The sequence below is a fragment of the Epinephelus lanceolatus genome, chromosome 13 (assembly GCF_041903045.1).
Source record: "Epinephelus lanceolatus isolate andai-2023 chromosome 13, ASM4190304v1, whole genome shotgun sequence".
Lineage (NCBI taxonomy): Eukaryota > Metazoa > Chordata > Actinopteri > Perciformes > Serranidae > Epinephelus > Epinephelus lanceolatus.
This window is the reverse complement of record NC_135746.1, coordinates 11,378,399-11,394,811: the sequence shown is the minus strand read 5'-3', so window position 1 is coordinate 11,394,811 and position 16,413 is coordinate 11,378,399. Positions and strand designations below refer to the sequence as shown.

The window sequence follows — 16,413 nt, the reverse complement described above, 5'->3', positions numbered from 1 at the left end:
TAATTTCAGAAGAAAATATTTAATAAAAAAGCAAAAATATTGCTGCTGCCAATCATGAAAAAAGTCCATAAAAATGATGATGACACTTCCCCATCTTCATCCCCGAGCTTTTTTCAGCATTTTCTATAAAGACAGAAAAATAAACCTCAGTAAGTCTCCTGTTCAAGATGGAGACACCAAAAAGTGTTCAAAAAATAAAAGCATTATTAATCAGAAGCATTACTACGTCTCATTAATAACTGTCAACATCAACTGTAGACATTATATTAATACTACTAGCCCTTAAAAAAAGTACAGAAATGTGTATGTAATATTTGAATTTGATTAAAGATACACTCTGAAGGGTTTTCCTGAAAACAATGGAAACAGTCATAAAGAAGTAATCCCTCTCAATCATCAATTATGAACCTCTAGAAGTGTGTGGTGGAGTATTTTTCTGCAGGGACTTTGCCCTCAGCCTGCAGTTTCTTTTTTCTTCTCATTTCCTGTGTTTAGTTTATGTGCGTGTGCCTCCACAGCACTCAGGTGAGGTTGGGGCTTTATAGAAAGGTAGCAACCAGGTTCTAGACCCTGAACAATAGGCTTACAACAGACACATCACTGAAGAAAATACAGCGAGGCGAAACGCCAAATGAGAATCATTGTGGGACTGGCTTTTACTTAGACTTTTGAAGCATGTTTACAAACAGTAACCGGCAATCCTGCATAGTATATCTTTAAATTCAAACAAACACTCAATGTAAGATCATTTGGTTTTGAAATATAAATAGGAAGTAGGTGTCAGTTATGTGAGAAAATGTTTAGGACTTTTGTTTTAATTGCAAAAGACAGAGACCATGATGATGTTCATTGAGCATCTCTACCAGACAACATGCTGCTTACTGATTCAATTTATTCCAACACTTTTTATTTTAACACTTTTGCAGGCTCAACTAGTTAACCTCTCTGTTACACCTGCCTTTGAGCAAACAAGCAGGGTCTACAAAACCTGCCCATTCTGAGGTTTTGATGTATGGTAACTAAATTTACCTAAAAAGGATAATGACAATAAAAATCTTTGAAAAATCAAAAACTAAAGAACATCTAATAACTCTGACTGAGAAATGATTTGTAGGTGGTGAAGAAGAAGAAGAAGAAGAAGAAGAAGAAGAAGAAGCAGTAGAAGAAGCAGTAGAAGAATCTGGGGGAAATAAAATATTTTTCACTCAATTGTTATGCCCACACTCACGACCCATAGACATGTAGTTGTTGTGGAGGAATGTTAGAGCTGATTGGGCTACATGGTCAAGCATCCTGAGCAATTAGTGGTTTGGTGCCTTGCTCAAGGGCACCTCGGCAGTGCCCAGGAGGTGAGCCAGCACCTCTACAGCTACTAGTCCACACTCTGTACTGACAGGACTGTGCTGTGGACTTAAAAAGACCACCCTCTAGTACTGGAGCCAGGTCAAAGCGGAGCTACTGCTGCCCCAAAACCAAACTAAAACACTAGAAATCAATAGTAAAGGAAAAATATGCACCATGTGGGCTGCTGCCTGTTTACAGTCATTAATATGAGGGCCGTGTAAGAAAATGAGACACTGCCTTTTATGCAGACCATGCCAACTTATTCAATAAACAAATCCCAACTTCTAAAGCATTAAAAACCTTCTGACTGCTTTTGTATAATCATCAGATTTCACATTAAAACACAGGGCCATCAGAAAATCTTCTGTATTAACACAAACAATGTAAAATATATTTTCACAGTTTTAAATCATCAGAAATCTCTGTCTCTTGTGCCTCTGACCGTTTTGCCTTTTTATAGACCAAACCATTGATGAGGTAAAAACAATATTGTCACTTGTCACTTAAAGTTGTATTGCATTTGAGAGTGATGCTTGACCGATATTTATTATCTATTTATGGACATTTTTAGGCATTTTAAGGTGAACATCATGAACTAGTTTAAGCTGCACTCTGCACTGTGTGTTGTCATATTATGGTTGTCATTTGTCCAGTTACAGTATGTGTTATTTATGTACTGACGTTTTAACACACATAAAGTTCCGTACGGATAAATTAACTTGTTTTGATATTTCATTTAATGTTAATATAAATACAACACGGACACAAACAACGTTAGCTTGGACAGTAGCATCCGTGATTTTAACCTCTCTTTGAACTAACCTTGGCGACTGCTCTGACATGATGAGCTCTGATCGTTGCAGATTTCTCCTCAAAAGCTTTGGCCTTCGCTTCCTCAGCCAGGCTGCTCAAAAACAGCAGCGTGAGGAGCTCAATCTGAAAACAAGGACAGAAGTCGATGTGTTCAGTTCTGCTTGTTAACTTGTCAGTTATGCTAGTTAGCGTTAGCCACACACAAAGCGAACAGTCACAAACACCAGCAGCGTTAGCATATCAGTGCTACTCACCATCGCCTCTGACGTCGGTCTCACGTTTATGCTCCTCTTCGTTTTAGTTTTAATTATAGATTTCAACTTGGGCGCCTTCTTCATCATTTTGGCAAATGTTCAGTGTCAGTTCACACCAGCAAAAAGGTTGTTTACGTTTTCCAATCTCCCGCTTTTCCTACTTCCGGTAAATTCTTCTTCGTGCCTTTTCAATCTTCGACTGTTGCTGCCATCTACAGTTTAGTTTTAGTAGCGAAATGTATATGTTGTATTCAAAGTGAGGACTAAATAATACAAATTAAAACGTATTCTTTCCGATACAAACATTTTACAAAAGTCTCCTAAACACATATAGAGGATAGAGGATGTAACTGTAGTGTTTTAATCACGTCTCCCTCCGGCTCGGTGTTGTCTATGCCGCCACCCAGCGGTTGCTTTGGAACACTACATCCTCCTTCTGTTTCCGGTTCAGCGGGCAGTAATGGCGGCCACCATGGAGACAGCAACAAGCATGAAAAATATGCTGCAGTTCATGAAACTTATCGGACAGCTCAAAGTAAGACTTATCCCCAAACTCCGGATACTTTTGTGGTGTTTTGGTCCCTGACCGAAAATAAATAATAAATTATCTTTACTTTACGTGTGTTGAGGCTCAGTCTGTAGCTCGTCCTGTCAGTGTTTACTGGTGCTGCTGGTGTTTATACAGACCTCACATTAGAACTACTTGTTACTACAGTGTCTTAACAGGTGGGCACTGTTCACCTGTAACTGCTGTAGCAATGAGGCTTTAAATATAAATATTTTACCCAACAGAATAATTGTATTTATTTCCTGGGGTCAGTTTTCATCCAGGACCCCCAATAAAGTGTTTTAAGGTGTGAGTTCGGCCACAATAAATATTCAAAATGTATAAAATTGTGTCGAAATTTTCTTCTTCTCCTTTTTTTAAAGTTGTAATTTTGTCAGACAAACAGTGCAAAACCTAAAGAAACACAGTTAACTGTCACTAAAGACTAAAACACAAAATGTGTACCTCCTATAAGCGTCAGTATCCACAAACACAGACTAACTGTCTCACTAAGATGGTGAAATGAGTCATGAGACACATATTGTAGGACAAGTTTGTCCTCTCCCTCTGATGTGTTGTGGTTGATGTCACCTGCAGAGAGTCCCACGGACCGGCTGGGTGTACAGGAATGTAAAGAAGCCAGAGAGTGTGTCAGACCACATGTACCGCATGGCCATGATGTCTCTGACCATCACCGACCCCACAGTGGACAAGGACAGGTAGGTTTGCACACAACTGAACAAAATTAAAAATCCCAAAATATAAAATAAAATCCATTTATAATCTACTAGAAATTCCAGTGATGTTAGTTTGACCTCCAGACAGCAACTCCATCCTCTGTTGTTTCATCTGAACCTTCTCCAGACTATTAAAGTGAATATTTAATGACATTCAGAAAAGCATAAATACTCATGCAGCATAGTCCAAAAATACTTAAATACTAACTTTATTCCTCGTTGTCTTCAGATGTATAAAGCTGGCTCTGGTTCATGACATGGCAGAGTGCATTGTGGGAGATATCGCTCCATCGGACAACGTCAGTAAAGCAGAGAAACACAGGCGAGAGGAGGCAAGTGACCTTCATCGACTTTAAAACACAAGAGGCTTCTTAAAGCCGAGCCTGGTCAGGTATAACTACATGTCATGGTGATGGTTTAAACAGGTTACACATCGCTGTTTGGCTTCTCTAATGTCTCCTCCTCACCTCTCTGAAGGAGGCGATGAGGCATCTGTCAGGTCTGCTGCCGGAGGGACTCAAACAGGAGATCTACGGACTCTGGGAGGTACGTCTCTTTGCTTTCCCTTTGTATTTGTAGATTATGACTCATATTTGAATGAGCAGGCAGCCATGACACATTTGCCTTAAATGCAGGAGTATGAAAACCAGAGCAGTCCAGAGGCCAGGTTAGTGAAACAGTTTGACCTCATGGAGATGATCCTGCAGGCTCATGAGTATGAGGAGCTGGAGGGAACGCCGGGAAGACTGCAGGAGTTCTTTGACTCCACCAGTGGTAAATCTGCTCTGTGTCATCTGTCTTTTGCTCTTCTTCACTGGCTCTCATTTCTTAAAGGGTAACTTCGGTGTTTTTCAACCTAAACCCAATTTTCCCATATTTTTGTGTCTAAGTGACTGATGGGAACAACAGTTTTTGAACCTGGTCCAGTATTGAGTGAGAAGGCTGTGATGTAACCACTCGGGGCTTGTTTGCACTGTCAATTTACATCCATTGAAAGTGCTTGTTTTTGCCACTGACTAGCTCAGGTTGTCTGAGAACATTATGAAAAGGATCCCTACAGAGACAGACCTTCTAGTTAAAGAGTAAGATCCTTTTTGTTTAATCAGAAACAGCCCCGAAATCACCATCGCCAAACCCACCAGACTCCATTTAAATAAACGATAGTTTTAGCGTGTATAGAGCCAACATGTTTTCACGTCTAACTGGGTGAATTAAAGGTTTATTTCAATCAAACCAAAGTTGGTGATTGTTGGAACAGTGGAAAGATTAACAAAGACAGTATTTGTGAGTTTTATTTTGTTTCTGGAGACTTAAAATACGGTCTGTTTTATAATGATAAAATTACTGTTCATTTAAATGGAGTCTGGTGGGTTCAGAGATAGTGATTTTGGGGCTGTTTCTTATTAAACAAAAAGGATCTTACTGTTAAACAAAAAGGTCTATCTCTGTAGGGATCCTTTCCATGATGTTGTCAGACATGTTGAATAACAATCAGAGCCTGTCAGTGGCAAAAATGAGCACTTTTTCATGGACATTGCGTTACTGGACTGACTAAAAACTGTTGTTCCCGTCAGTCACTTAGACACAAAAACATGGGAAAATAGAGTCCAGGTTGAAAAATACCAAACTAACCTTTAAGTTGCTCACATTTGGGCATCAGGGATCACTTTATTTCTTGTCATTTAAACTAATTTTAACACATTGTGCAGACTTCTTTTAAAAATTTGTATTCGTCAACAAACTTAAGACAACTTCAAATGTATATTTCACAGATTTCAAAGTAGGTTGCCTTTACTTAAATTGTTTCTCATTTTTATTCTCTCTCAGGTCGTTTCCAGCACCCAGACGTACTCCAGCTCCTCAGCTCTTTAAATGAAGAGAGACAGTGTCACATGACCAAAACAGCTGAAGCAAAGAACTCTGAGAACTCACAGACAGTCAGTGCTGTATCTTCACAGCCACATAATACTTCACACACTCCCTGACTGTAACACAAAATGTGTAAGTGCAAGGATGCGCAAAGAAATCACAGGATCAGGGGAAAACTGTTTTTCAGGAGTTTCATCTCCTCATTGTTGAGGCGTTAGCGATATTTGAGCTGAGAATGAAGGCACATAGATATCTATCCCATACTGGGAAGTATATTATCACTGCAATGCAAGAATTGCCTGATAATACACAAATACAATAACTTGTCAAAATTCAATTAAATGTCCCTAGAAATGGGTTGAAAAATGTGATAAAACCTGTAAAATTCCTGGTACGTCATGACATAGAGGCAGATTTCACCCCCATTACATTTCTGTCAACTATGCTGACATTTTCTTAAAGGGACAGTTCACCCCAAAATCAAAAATACATATTTTCCCTCTTACCTGTAGTGCTGTTTATCAGTCTAGATTGTTTTGGTGTGAGTTACAGAGTGTTGGAGATATCAGCTGTAGAGATGTCTGCCTTCTCTCCAGTGTAATGGAACTCGATGGCACTCAGCCTGTGGTGCTCCAAGTGCCAAAAACTCAACATCAATGTCTCTTTACAGAAATCATGACCTGGTTACTCAAGATAATCCACAGACCCTGGTGTGAGCAGCTTGATGTAGGAACTATTTTCTTTCTACCAAACTACCCACCAACTGTATCACTGCACAGAAGGAAGGGTGCATCTACTGCTAGCTCACCTCGCATCACTGAGCTAGCTAACATTACAGCTAACCTGAAGAGGACGCCATTACTTTTTAGACCGCACACTGTAACGAGCACAAGCCTCTTGTCCAAGAGTAGATGCACGCTTCCTTCTGCGCCGTGATCAGTGGTGGGCAGAGTAGTTAAAATCTATACTCAAGTAAAAATACAACTACTTCTGTAAAAGTAAAGTGAGAATTACCATTAGAGGAACCTTTTCAAGTAACAGTAAAAAAAGATTAATAAATTACTCAAGGTACAAGTTACTTTACATTTTGATATTTTTCAAGGTTGAGCAGGTCAGTGCAAAAGAATGAAAAAAAGAGCACCTGTAGGGTGCAGGAAGTATCTTTTCTTTCGACCGATCTACGCCCACCAACTGTATCACCATGCAGAAGGAAGTGTACATCTACTGTTAGCTCACCTAGCACCACTGAGCTAGCTAACGTTACAGCTCAGCCAAGCAGGATGCCATTAATGTTGGCATCTCACACCATCATGAGCACAAGCCTCTTGTCCATGAGTAGATGCACACTTCCTTCTGTGTGGTGATACAGTTGGTGGGTGTAGTTTGGTAGAAAGAAAATAGTTCCTACATGAAACTGCTCACAACAAGGTCTGTGGATTATCTTGAGTAATGATGATTTCTGTAAAGAGACATTGATGTTGCCATCTAGTTCCATTATATTGGAGAGAAGGCAGACATCTCTACAGCTGATATCTCCAACACTCTGCAACTCACACCAAAACAATCTAGACTGGTGAATAGCACTAAATAGGAAAAATGTGTGTTTTTGATTTTGGGGTGAACTGTCCCTTTAAGATCAACACGCTTTACTGCTTGTTTCCAGTCCACTGACAAACACATTTTGACATGTTATATATTATCTGGCAGCAGACATTTCATAATACGGTTATCCATAGTAATGGATAAATGTAATGGTGCTGTACTTCAAAAAATTGTGTTAATGCATTTTTTAGACACACAGTATTAGTTACATCAGTAACAGCAGCATCACCAGGACTTCAGTGTTGCTGATGAGAAAACAGGGGTAAGATGTGGATTTTATTTTACGTGAACTATTTTTCAGTTGCACATTGTTACATTTACCATGTTTGATCTCAGTTTCAATACGTTCAGTCACAGTTTCAAGTGTTTATTGCAAAACAGTCATATATAATATTTGGTTTGGTTTAAACGATCTTTAATATCAATCCATCAGCCATAGAAACGGTTCTGTACAATGTTAAATACAATGTTATTTTATTTGAATGTCACAGTCTTTGGGTGTAAAAGGGTTTTTTAACTGATGCTGTATTCAAATTTCTTCCAAACACATTGTACAGATGTAAGATATGAACTGTAATTTTCCAATGACAGAACATGAATTATCACAGGTCAGCTTGTTCCAGCTACATATGATTCTTTCAGTACTTGAATGTTGACATGAAGTTTATTAAATACATTTCAGACAGACGGCGTTAAACAATAAATGAAATGATCTGGGGGGGATCTGTTCAAACCACAGCAAAGAAAATAAAATCTTAAAACACATGAGAGACAATATGAGAAACACAAAACAGATATATATTGAAAACAGATCGTTAGTTTGATGGCAAAGTTACGCAGCAGCGGCCACAGAGGCCAAACTGTAAGAGTTTAAAAGAAAGAAGATGTTTTTACAGAAACAGTAAATTATGAGATTTTTAATCTTTTGTGGCACCAACCTGTTCATAACATGAGCAGTAAAAACTGATGTCGTCTCAGCATTTAACGGTTTAATTCTGCACCAGATAGAGTTAAGAATCAGATCTGCAGCAATGTGATGTTACATTTATGTTATACTATGCATCAGCTACGTAGCAACAGGCACCAGAAAAAAAGGGTTTTTATGTTATCTGGACCATTTTAGAGTTAAATGTGATGTCAGTGTAAATCCAGCAGTCATCTGAGGTACAGCAGTTCAAATCAAGGGTAAAAAAAAACATTTTCCAAAATAAATGTTCCGAGTTTAAACTGCTGGAGTGAAGATGTTTGCAGTGAAAAGTGTTTACAGATGTTTCTTTAATTTCCAGCTGGGGTCGGCAGAAATCTGGAAAAGTCTAAAGAAAAAAAAAAAGGAGAAGCAGAATTTGAAAATACACCCTCCTCCTGCAGCTCCCCACTCTGTTTTAAGCCCCTCCTATCAGACAACCACAGGCATAGGCATGCACTTCATACACTAACCCAGTGTTTCCCATACATTGATTTATTCTTGTCACAATGTAGTGTTGCATGCAGCTTAGTGCACAAATGAGACGAAAATTGGCTTTCTGCTACCACGGTAGGAGAGTGGACAACAGTTGTAAGACTGTGCGTGAGCCAGTGCAAACCCCCAAACGCCAGTTGTTACAGCGGGCTGGGGGCCAGCAGCAGCACCAGATCTAATCTGTGTAAGGGCAGCAACAGAAAGTTTGCTGTCCCGTCCCCTGGAGTTGGCGTTTGCCCTGGCTGGATTTGGGTTGCTGTGGCCACTGACTGAGGGTCCGTTTCTGGAGCTGCTGCCCCCTCTCCCTCTGGGGAGGTGGTTTGTCGTGGCGGGGTGAGGTGGAGGACACATTGTGATTCGAGGCTCTAGCTAAAGTTTACTACACAAACGTGAACTTGAGGCTGCAGTCGTGAGCCTTTAGCTCCGGTTAGTAGAAGGCTTAACTTTCTCTAAACACTGATATTGACACGTGTTAAATCCAGTTTATTGTCAGAGCCCTTTTTACATTCTGGTTTTGATAAGTCCGTCTTCCTTTTTTTGGGTTTCTTTGGAGTGAGGCAGGTGCTGCCAACGCTAAAATAGCACCTTTCTCTGCAGGATTCTCTGAGAATGAATCAGGCTTTCACTGAAGGGACATGCACGTGCCTCTGCACCGGTAGAACAGTACATAGGAATGTCCCCTCTGAAATGACGGGCTACATTTTCTAAAGGTGGATTTATACTTGTGCAGCAGAGCCTACACCGTAGCCTGGTCTACGCCATTGAGAGCATCTATACTTATGCAGTGGTGTGTCTGTGTCACTCTGCAGTTACACCTCCAAAACACTAGTGGGCGGTAGAGGTTTCTGTGAAGTGCTGTAAAGTTTAATGTTTGTTTTGAATCAGCTAAACATGGCTTAATAGAGACAATTTCAAACACAAGTACACAAATCAGCTTCACTATAACTCGCAGCATTCACAGACAAACACTTGTCTTTATCTGGACACATTTCCCCCACAAATACAATACGCAAATGTTTACATTGTATGAATTAGCTTAGCAGCTAGTGGACTTTTCCTCTGCTCATATGAAGCCAGGGACAACAGCAACATTTAACAAAGGTAACGTTATAAAATTTGTCTTCATTACAACTCACAAGGTTCACCGACAAAACAACTGTCAAATACAACATGCTAACATTATTAGCATATTTTACATTGTATAAATTAGCCTAGCAATGAGCGGAGATTTCCTCTGCTCAAATGAAGCCAGGATGAATCACACACAAGACTTAAAATGCCATTTTTGTAGAGGCTTTATTGTCTTCACAATTTATTGTTTCTTATCTGTGAAATTAAAGTAAATAACGTAAATTAGAGAAATTTTTCAGCCCACAAAAATAACCAAGAGGTCTGCGTCGCTGCAACGTGTAGTTACATTTATGGGGAGGTGCACGTCAGGCTATGGCGTAGGCTACGGTGTCTATTAGACGCAGAGGTACGAATCACGTTGAAAGCCTGGAAACAGAGACAAGAGGAGGTGCAGAAGTCTAGTTCTCTCTCAGACCACTCAAATTACAATATGCTATGCTAGTCAATTATGGGATGTTTGCCCAATTAAGCCAAAATATAATTGCCTACCCCAGCTTTAATCGTCCAGACTGATTTATTATATTTGCAGTTGGGATACATTTTCTTAAAAGGCTTTCTACCAGAGAGGGATCTCTTGGTTAAAATGAGTAGATTACTGTCAGAAGATCATTCTTTGAGAAAGCCTACAAGGAAAACCTCTCCCATCTCCTCAGTATTTCCCTGCACATGGCAAACACACTGTCTGATTTCTTCCTATCGTTATCCCACAGTGTGAATGCACAGACTAAATAAACATGTCTTAAATATGATCCAGCATTCAGATGGGCTCCGACTGTCAGCAGCAGAAAATGTGTGCAACAGTCAGCAGTGACTAGCATGACTGGCTGCATCTGCAAAGTCAGTCTACAGGATATTTTTAGGTGCTGTAACAAAATCTTAAGATCTTCTCTTTAAGTGAAAAATCATTTACACAAGTTTGCAAATGTTTTCACCCAGGACATCTGGGTCGATCACATCAACACAGGTTATATGTACATTTTTTATATGTTTTAGTACAAAGTACAAGGTGGTTGAAAACGTAACACAAAGTGTGTTTTTATCAAACACTTATTTCTAGTGATAAAATTCAGTGTAGTTTTTGGTTTGAAAGTTACAGTACAGTTTTGATCCTGTACCAACATGGCTGTTTCCATTTAATGTCGGATTTACGTGGCAAAAGAAGGAGCCAATAATCTGTTGTTTTATGTCTGAGGAGTTCCAGCTGTGATTTGTGACTCACGAGCCAAACCATGAGACGCTCAACTCAAGTGACAGGAGAAATTGAGGCCAGAAAATAGAGGGTTTGATTCTGTTTGCCTCCTGGAGCTGACCTGTAATCTGCTCATCCTCCTTTTTTATAACCAAGGCTTTGCTGTGTTTCCCCCTTAAATCCATCTGATCACGGTCTGTGGTTTAACATGGTTTGGAGGCCACTGGAGGGCAGATGACATTTGTCGTCTCATTGGTTAAATCCACGAGCTGTAAAGCCCACTTCAGATCGCTGCTACTTTTCTCTGCAACGTTCTTAAACGGTTTCATCTCGTCCTGAATCACTGGTCTAAACTAGTTTTAAAACAAGATTTACAAGCTCTGATGTCTTGTTAAAAGTCATGAAGTAGTCAACAGATACTTCCTTTAAACCCACTTTAGTTCCATGTGGAATAATCTGAGAGGCTCGCTGTTCTATGACACACACTCAAAGGTATGTCTGCTTTTAATATTAGCTGTCCCTATCTTTCAAAATAAAGGTAGTAAACTGCTGCTTCATAATATTTAGGGGCAAATTTGGTCCAAAAGAGAGATTATGTCAATTTTCTATCAAGTCCAAGCATTAACGGTCGCAGAAAATTCCATCCAAGTGTTAGGAAAAGCAAACATAAGATTGTCTGCAGAAGCAACACGTGATCAAATAAAAGTATTCGGTAATATTTCAGTCGGAGAGTAAATATGTGACACAGCAGTTCCTGGTTTAACTCCTGCCTCACAGAGTGGATGCAGCTCGATCACGGCCTGTTGTGGTCGTCTGTCAGGTTGTTGGTGGGCGTGTCCTGAGAGCTGGCATGTGCTGCGGAGGAGAGGACGTCCTCAAAGCTGCCTCCTGGTCCTGTGCCGCCAACCTTCGTCTGTGGAAAACAGAGACAAATGCATCATGATAAAATGTGCTATCAGCGCTGGATAGTTTCTTTCTCCCTCTGTGCATCGTTGTTGTGCTGCGGAAAAGACTCAAGGTGGCAGACTGGGACAAAGACTTCCACTATCACACACTGTCAGTACGAGGATAAGAGTGATGTTTCATGTTTTTGATGGATTACTCAGCAGAAATTTAAACTTTTCAGGAACATGTTTAAACAGCTTTTGTTTGAGCATCGTCCACTACAGTTCAGTATGTATCTGTGACCTCACCCTGTGGTTTTGAGAGGGTTTCATGAACTTAAAGGGTAATTTTGGTATTTTTTAATCTGGATTTTCCCATGTGTTTGTGTCTAAGTGACTAATGGTAACAACACTTATTGAAATGGGTCCAGTATTGAGTGAGAGCACTTCAGCCGGCTACATAACAGGCTGTAATTTAACCACTCGGGGAATGTTTGCACCGTCAATTTACATCCATCAAAAATGTTTGTTTTTGTTGTTAGAGAGTAAGATCCTTTTTGTTTAACCAGAAACAGCCCCGACAAAGTCATAGCCAAAACCACCAGACTCCATTTAAATAAACTGTTATTTTGTCATTGTATAAAAAACTCTTTATTCAAAGTCGACAGAAACAAAATATAACCCTTAATTCACCCAGTTAGAGTAAATATCTGCTGACTCTATACACGCTAAAATTAATGTTTATTTAAATGTAGTCTGGTGGGTTTGGCGATGGCGATTTTGGGGCTGTTTCTGGTTAAACAAAAAGAATTTTACTCTTTAAAAGGTGTGTCTCTGTAGCAAGCCCACTGTCAGGCAGGGTCAAAGGGTGCAGATGACTCCAGCCCAAGGCCAAAGGGGGGCCCATGAAAAGGACCATGGTTCACCCTTAAATGGGATCAAGTAAAACAATATACCTGCTGACTTAAATCACTGGCAATACAAGTTACATGTATTTACATGATAAATAAATGTAACTGTATCATTAAAACACATTTTAAAAAGTAACATCTGGCAGACTGCTGCCTGATTAGCTGAGTCAGAACGCCTCACCAAAAATCAGGAGCACCTAAAGTAAAAGTCAGGCTACAGAGAGAACAAGAAAATGAAAAGAGAAGAGAAGCATCGACCAAATGTCGAGCACAAAAAGTTTGAAGAGGCAGCAGGTGTGACAGGCAGAGTCATTTTAGCCAAATAAAACCTGCTGTATTGGGGTCAGTTTTAAATGTATAATAAAGATGGTATGGAGGAATTATTTGCTAAAAACAACCAGATGTTTTGTGACACGGAAGGGGGTTATTATTTAAGAGGAGAATTTAATTTTAAAAAACAATGTATCTGTACAACTAAGAAGAGTGTGTGTATTTCAGTGTGTGGGGTGGACGTGTGGAATGGGCTGCGTGATGAGTTGAAACAGCACAAATATAAATTAATTTAAAAAACTATTAAAAAAAAAAGATATTTTTGGCAGATACATAAACGGGGGTAGTTGTATATTAGTTGTAAGTAGGGGGTCAAATAATGCTCCAAATTTACATTAAATTTTGGCGAGGGAAAAAGGAACATTGCCATCTTTCAAAATGATGTATTTAAATATTTCTGCATATCATCATCATTTCTTCTTAGCAGTAGATACAAGTAGATACAAAATACATGTAGAAATATGATTAACTGGATTATATGAGGAAGAATAAAAATGTATAGGGACCCCGCCTCCGTGGATGATGGGCCCACTTTTAAAGAAGTTGTCCCCCTTGCCTGTCTTTACTAACAGCTGGCCTGCTCTGCATGGATCTTTCCATAATGTTGTCAGACACTTTTAATAATAATCTGAGCCCGTCAGTGGCAAAAACAATAACTTTTAGCGGACATAAACTGACGGTGTGAACACTGCAGCCTGTTTCGCAGCTGCTGGCTGCAGCGCTCTCCCTCAACGCTGGACCAATTTTAAAAATTGTTGTTCCTATCAGTCACTTAGACACAAAAACATGAGAAATCCAGGTTGAAAAATACAGAAGCCACTCTTTAAAAAGTGTTTGATTTTCTATGAAGGACCCTGTTATCCTGAGATTACATTTAAACTGAAAGTCCTGATGTATTTTCCTCAGTGCTGCATTAAATCATAAATCACATGATGGTCTTAACAGTGTCTATCACAAGGTACAGATGGAAGTATGCGTCTGCTCAGACTGCATCAGGATCAATGTGAACAAAAATAACCAACAGGCTCACTGTAAGAGTCGGGGTGTAAGCTGGCAATTTCCCAGATTATAGTGTCGACTTCTCTCTGGTTCACTGGCATGTTAAAATGTTCAGAGGCAGCAGGCCTGACCTGTTCCTGTCACACAGCTTCCTACTATAGATTAGAACAACACATAGTTTACATACTGTTCATCAGTGTGACTGTCAATGTTTCTGTCAACAGCAGCAGTAAACAGTCAGATGACATGCAGTTAAAGTATATTAAACAAGTTTCTTTGACACTAGATACAAAAATATGGAATTGATGCTTTCAAAATACACTCTGCGTGATATTTTAATGTCTTGAGATAAGTGCGACAGTTGAGACATATTGTGTTTTGGGCTATAATCACTTTATGTATTCCACAACCTGCTGGCAGATTTGAAAGGCTTATTTTCTTCTAATGAATAGCCAAAATTATACATTTATCAGAGTCAGAATCTGTAAATTATTGTTGAGTTTGACAAAAAACATCATAGGACGAACACTTCTGTGAGGAAATGTCACCAAATCAAGGCTTAAAATAGTGATATGCCATCAAAATCACTTTATTTTTCATGTCTCGTTTAATTAATTCTGCAATCCTCAGCACAACTAGGAAGCCATGAGTGACTCGCCTGAGACCAACAGTCACACAGAGGACCAGAGAGGTTGTAAATATGTAAATAGTTAAACATGTACTGCATGTGGATCCCCCCCCCTTTTTCCCCAAATATTGATGACACTTGTGGGAACTTGGAAAAAACCCAACCTGCATTTTTTATTGTATAATTTAAGGCATCATAACTGTTATACTGCACAGAGGACACATTTGAGTTCTCCCTGTTCCTCGCCATGATTGTGCTGTTTCCATTGAGGTGCAGGACTTTTAGATTACAATGAAAAACAAGACCACAGTGAGTTAAATGTCACGGGACCAAAACTGCCCTGAAACTGCTCAGAGTTCAGAGGATTAATAATGCAAACTCTCTCTCTCTCTCTCACACACACTGTTTACCTTAATTGTGGACACTGTAGTCTCGACTTTCTCTTCAAAAGATTTGAAGCTCGGAGAGTTTCTGTAAAGAAATAAAGACATTTTAATTTATAAATCAATAAAAAACTGCATGAAAAATCTGCTGAAATCTAAAATGGTATTTCTGGATATTTGGGATAAAAACTTTGGGATGCATTTTCTATGTAAGGGATAATGTACAGTGAGTGGGTCCATGCTCAGTAATCTTACACTCACTGTTTTAAATCTCAAAGCCTAAACAGGGACAGGGGCTGCAAATTAGCCATGGCTAGAAACCTGTATGCATTGCATCTACTTTGTATTTTGTACATGAAGTAACGTCTTATGCAAATAAATAAAATAAAAGTGTGCAAATAAAACAGCTGCTACTGATGAATCAATAATTTGGCACAAAATATTGATTTAAATGCTTCTGCTAAGCGTCTGTGATCAAAACTCTTGTACCAAGTCTGCTATTCATAAATAACACATTATAAAATGCTGTAATTAAGAAATGAGTGTTCAACAAAGCCACTTAATAAATATCAGTATTTTGTAGAGGTGTTAAAGAGAACTGAAGACAACAGTATGAGGTGAGAGCAGGTGTAAATACCATGTGAAAACTTCTCTGGTATTTTATTTTTCCAGGTTCCTTCACCTCAGTATCACTAAATAAATGTGGAAGCGGCACATTAAAGAGACAAAAGCAAGCAGGCACAGTGTTTACCTCATGGTGGGCATGCTCATAGAGTGTCTGATAGAGTAGCTGTTCCCAGAGAGCGTGGTGAGAGAGGAGTTAATCATTAGCACAGGTTACACACACAAACACAAAGCCAAAGTTAGCTTCTGCAGAAATCACTGTTTTGGTGTTTCTCTTGTGACATTGTGCTCATTATTCAGAACAGGGAGGAAAGGGTCAGTCTGAAAAATATGCACTGGTTTAGCAGGAAAGCTGATGGTTCTACTGGGAGAGAAACAGAGTAGGTAACATTTTCAACCTCGACTCAGACAAAAGGATATTTACATCTCCGGTATGACATCATAAAGGGCTGTGACTGAATATTAATGTCAAAATGGTCAAAGTTAAAGAAGCCGTCATGTTGTTACATCAGTTTCAGCCTGCACTGGTTTAGCTTTAGCACATTCCTGCAACTGGGAAAGTTCAAGACGCGTTCACATGACTCCTTGAGACAAGTTGTTTTGGCACAATAATCAATTCGATTTGATCCTGAGCTGAGACAAGAGACTGACTGAGGACTGCAGTCCAGCACGGCAGCAGCATTTACTCAACCAGACTCAGCCTACTTGT

General features: G+C 39.4%; 3 protein-coding genes across 8 annotated transcripts in view; 1 reads left to right on the top strand and 2 right to left on the bottom strand.

Moving 5' to 3' along the window:
* Nucleotides 1-2,599, bottom strand: cenpw (centromere protein W). Its single transcript, XM_033649354.2, has 3 exons — nt 2,412-2,599; nt 2,167-2,280; nt 1-123 (listed from the first exon to the last, which is right to left on the bottom strand). The coding sequence occupies exons 1-3, from the start codon at nt 2,496-2,498 to the stop codon at nt 97-99; spliced, it is 228 nt and encodes a 75-aa protein (XP_033505245.1). The 5' UTR covers nt 2,499-2,599; the 3' UTR covers nt 1-96.
* A 213-nt stretch (nt 2,600-2,812) lies between these two features.
* hddc2 (HD domain containing 2) lies at nt 2,813-7,853 on the top strand. The gene is made up of 6 exons (XM_033649120.2): nt 2,813-2,946; nt 3,556-3,677; nt 3,925-4,027; nt 4,173-4,241; nt 4,331-4,469; nt 5,523-7,853. The coding sequence occupies exons 1-6, from the start codon at nt 2,872-2,874 to the stop codon at nt 5,678-5,680; spliced, it is 666 nt and encodes a 221-aa protein (XP_033505011.2). The 5' UTR covers nt 2,813-2,871; the 3' UTR covers nt 5,681-7,853.
* A 1,617-nt stretch (nt 7,854-9,470) lies between these two features.
* The window catches only part of tpd52l1 (tpd52 like 1), a 29,054-nt gene continuing 22,111 nt past the window's right edge, over nt 9,471-16,413 (bottom strand). For 5 of the 6 annotated variants that reach the window (XM_033648876.2, XM_078173728.1, XM_078173729.1 and 2 more), the window contains 2 exons: nt 15,108-15,168; nt 9,471-11,858 (listed from right to left, as the gene is read on the bottom strand). In XM_033648876.2, the coding sequence (XP_033504767.2) occupies nt 11,739-11,858; nt 15,108-15,168 (181 nt within the window). In that variant the 3' untranslated portion in view covers nt 9,471-11,738. Of the gene's footprint in view, nt 11,859-15,107; nt 15,169-15,831; nt 15,871-16,413 lie in introns of all 6 variants that reach the window. The other variant, XM_033648874.2, reaches the window with a different exon arrangement.

Bases quoted from the DNA above. Each gene is read 5' to 3' on its own strand.
- cenpw (XM_033649354.2), bottom strand. From the start codon at position 2,498: ATGATGAAGAAGGCGCCCAAGTTGAAATCTATAATTAAAACTAAAACG. The intron at 2,281-2,411 runs GTGAGTAGCACT...CCTTGTTTTCAG, and splicing joins GACCGACGTCAGAGGCGATG to ATTGAGCTCCTCACGCTGCT. The intron at 124-2,166 runs GTTAGTTCAAAG...CTGTCTTTATAG, and splicing joins ATGTCAGAGCAGTCGCCAAG to AAAATGCTGAAAAAAGCTCG.
- hddc2 (XM_033649120.2), top strand. From the start codon at position 2,872: ATGGCGGCCACCATGGAGACAGCAACAAGCATGAAAAATATGCTGCAG. The intron at 2,947-3,555 runs GTAAGACTTATC...TGTCACCTGCAG, and splicing joins AACTTATCGGACAGCTCAAA to AGAGTCCCACGGACCGGCTG. The intron at 4,028-4,172 runs GCAAGTGACCTT...ACCTCTCTGAAG, and splicing joins AGAAACACAGGCGAGAGGAG to GAGGCGATGAGGCATCTGTC.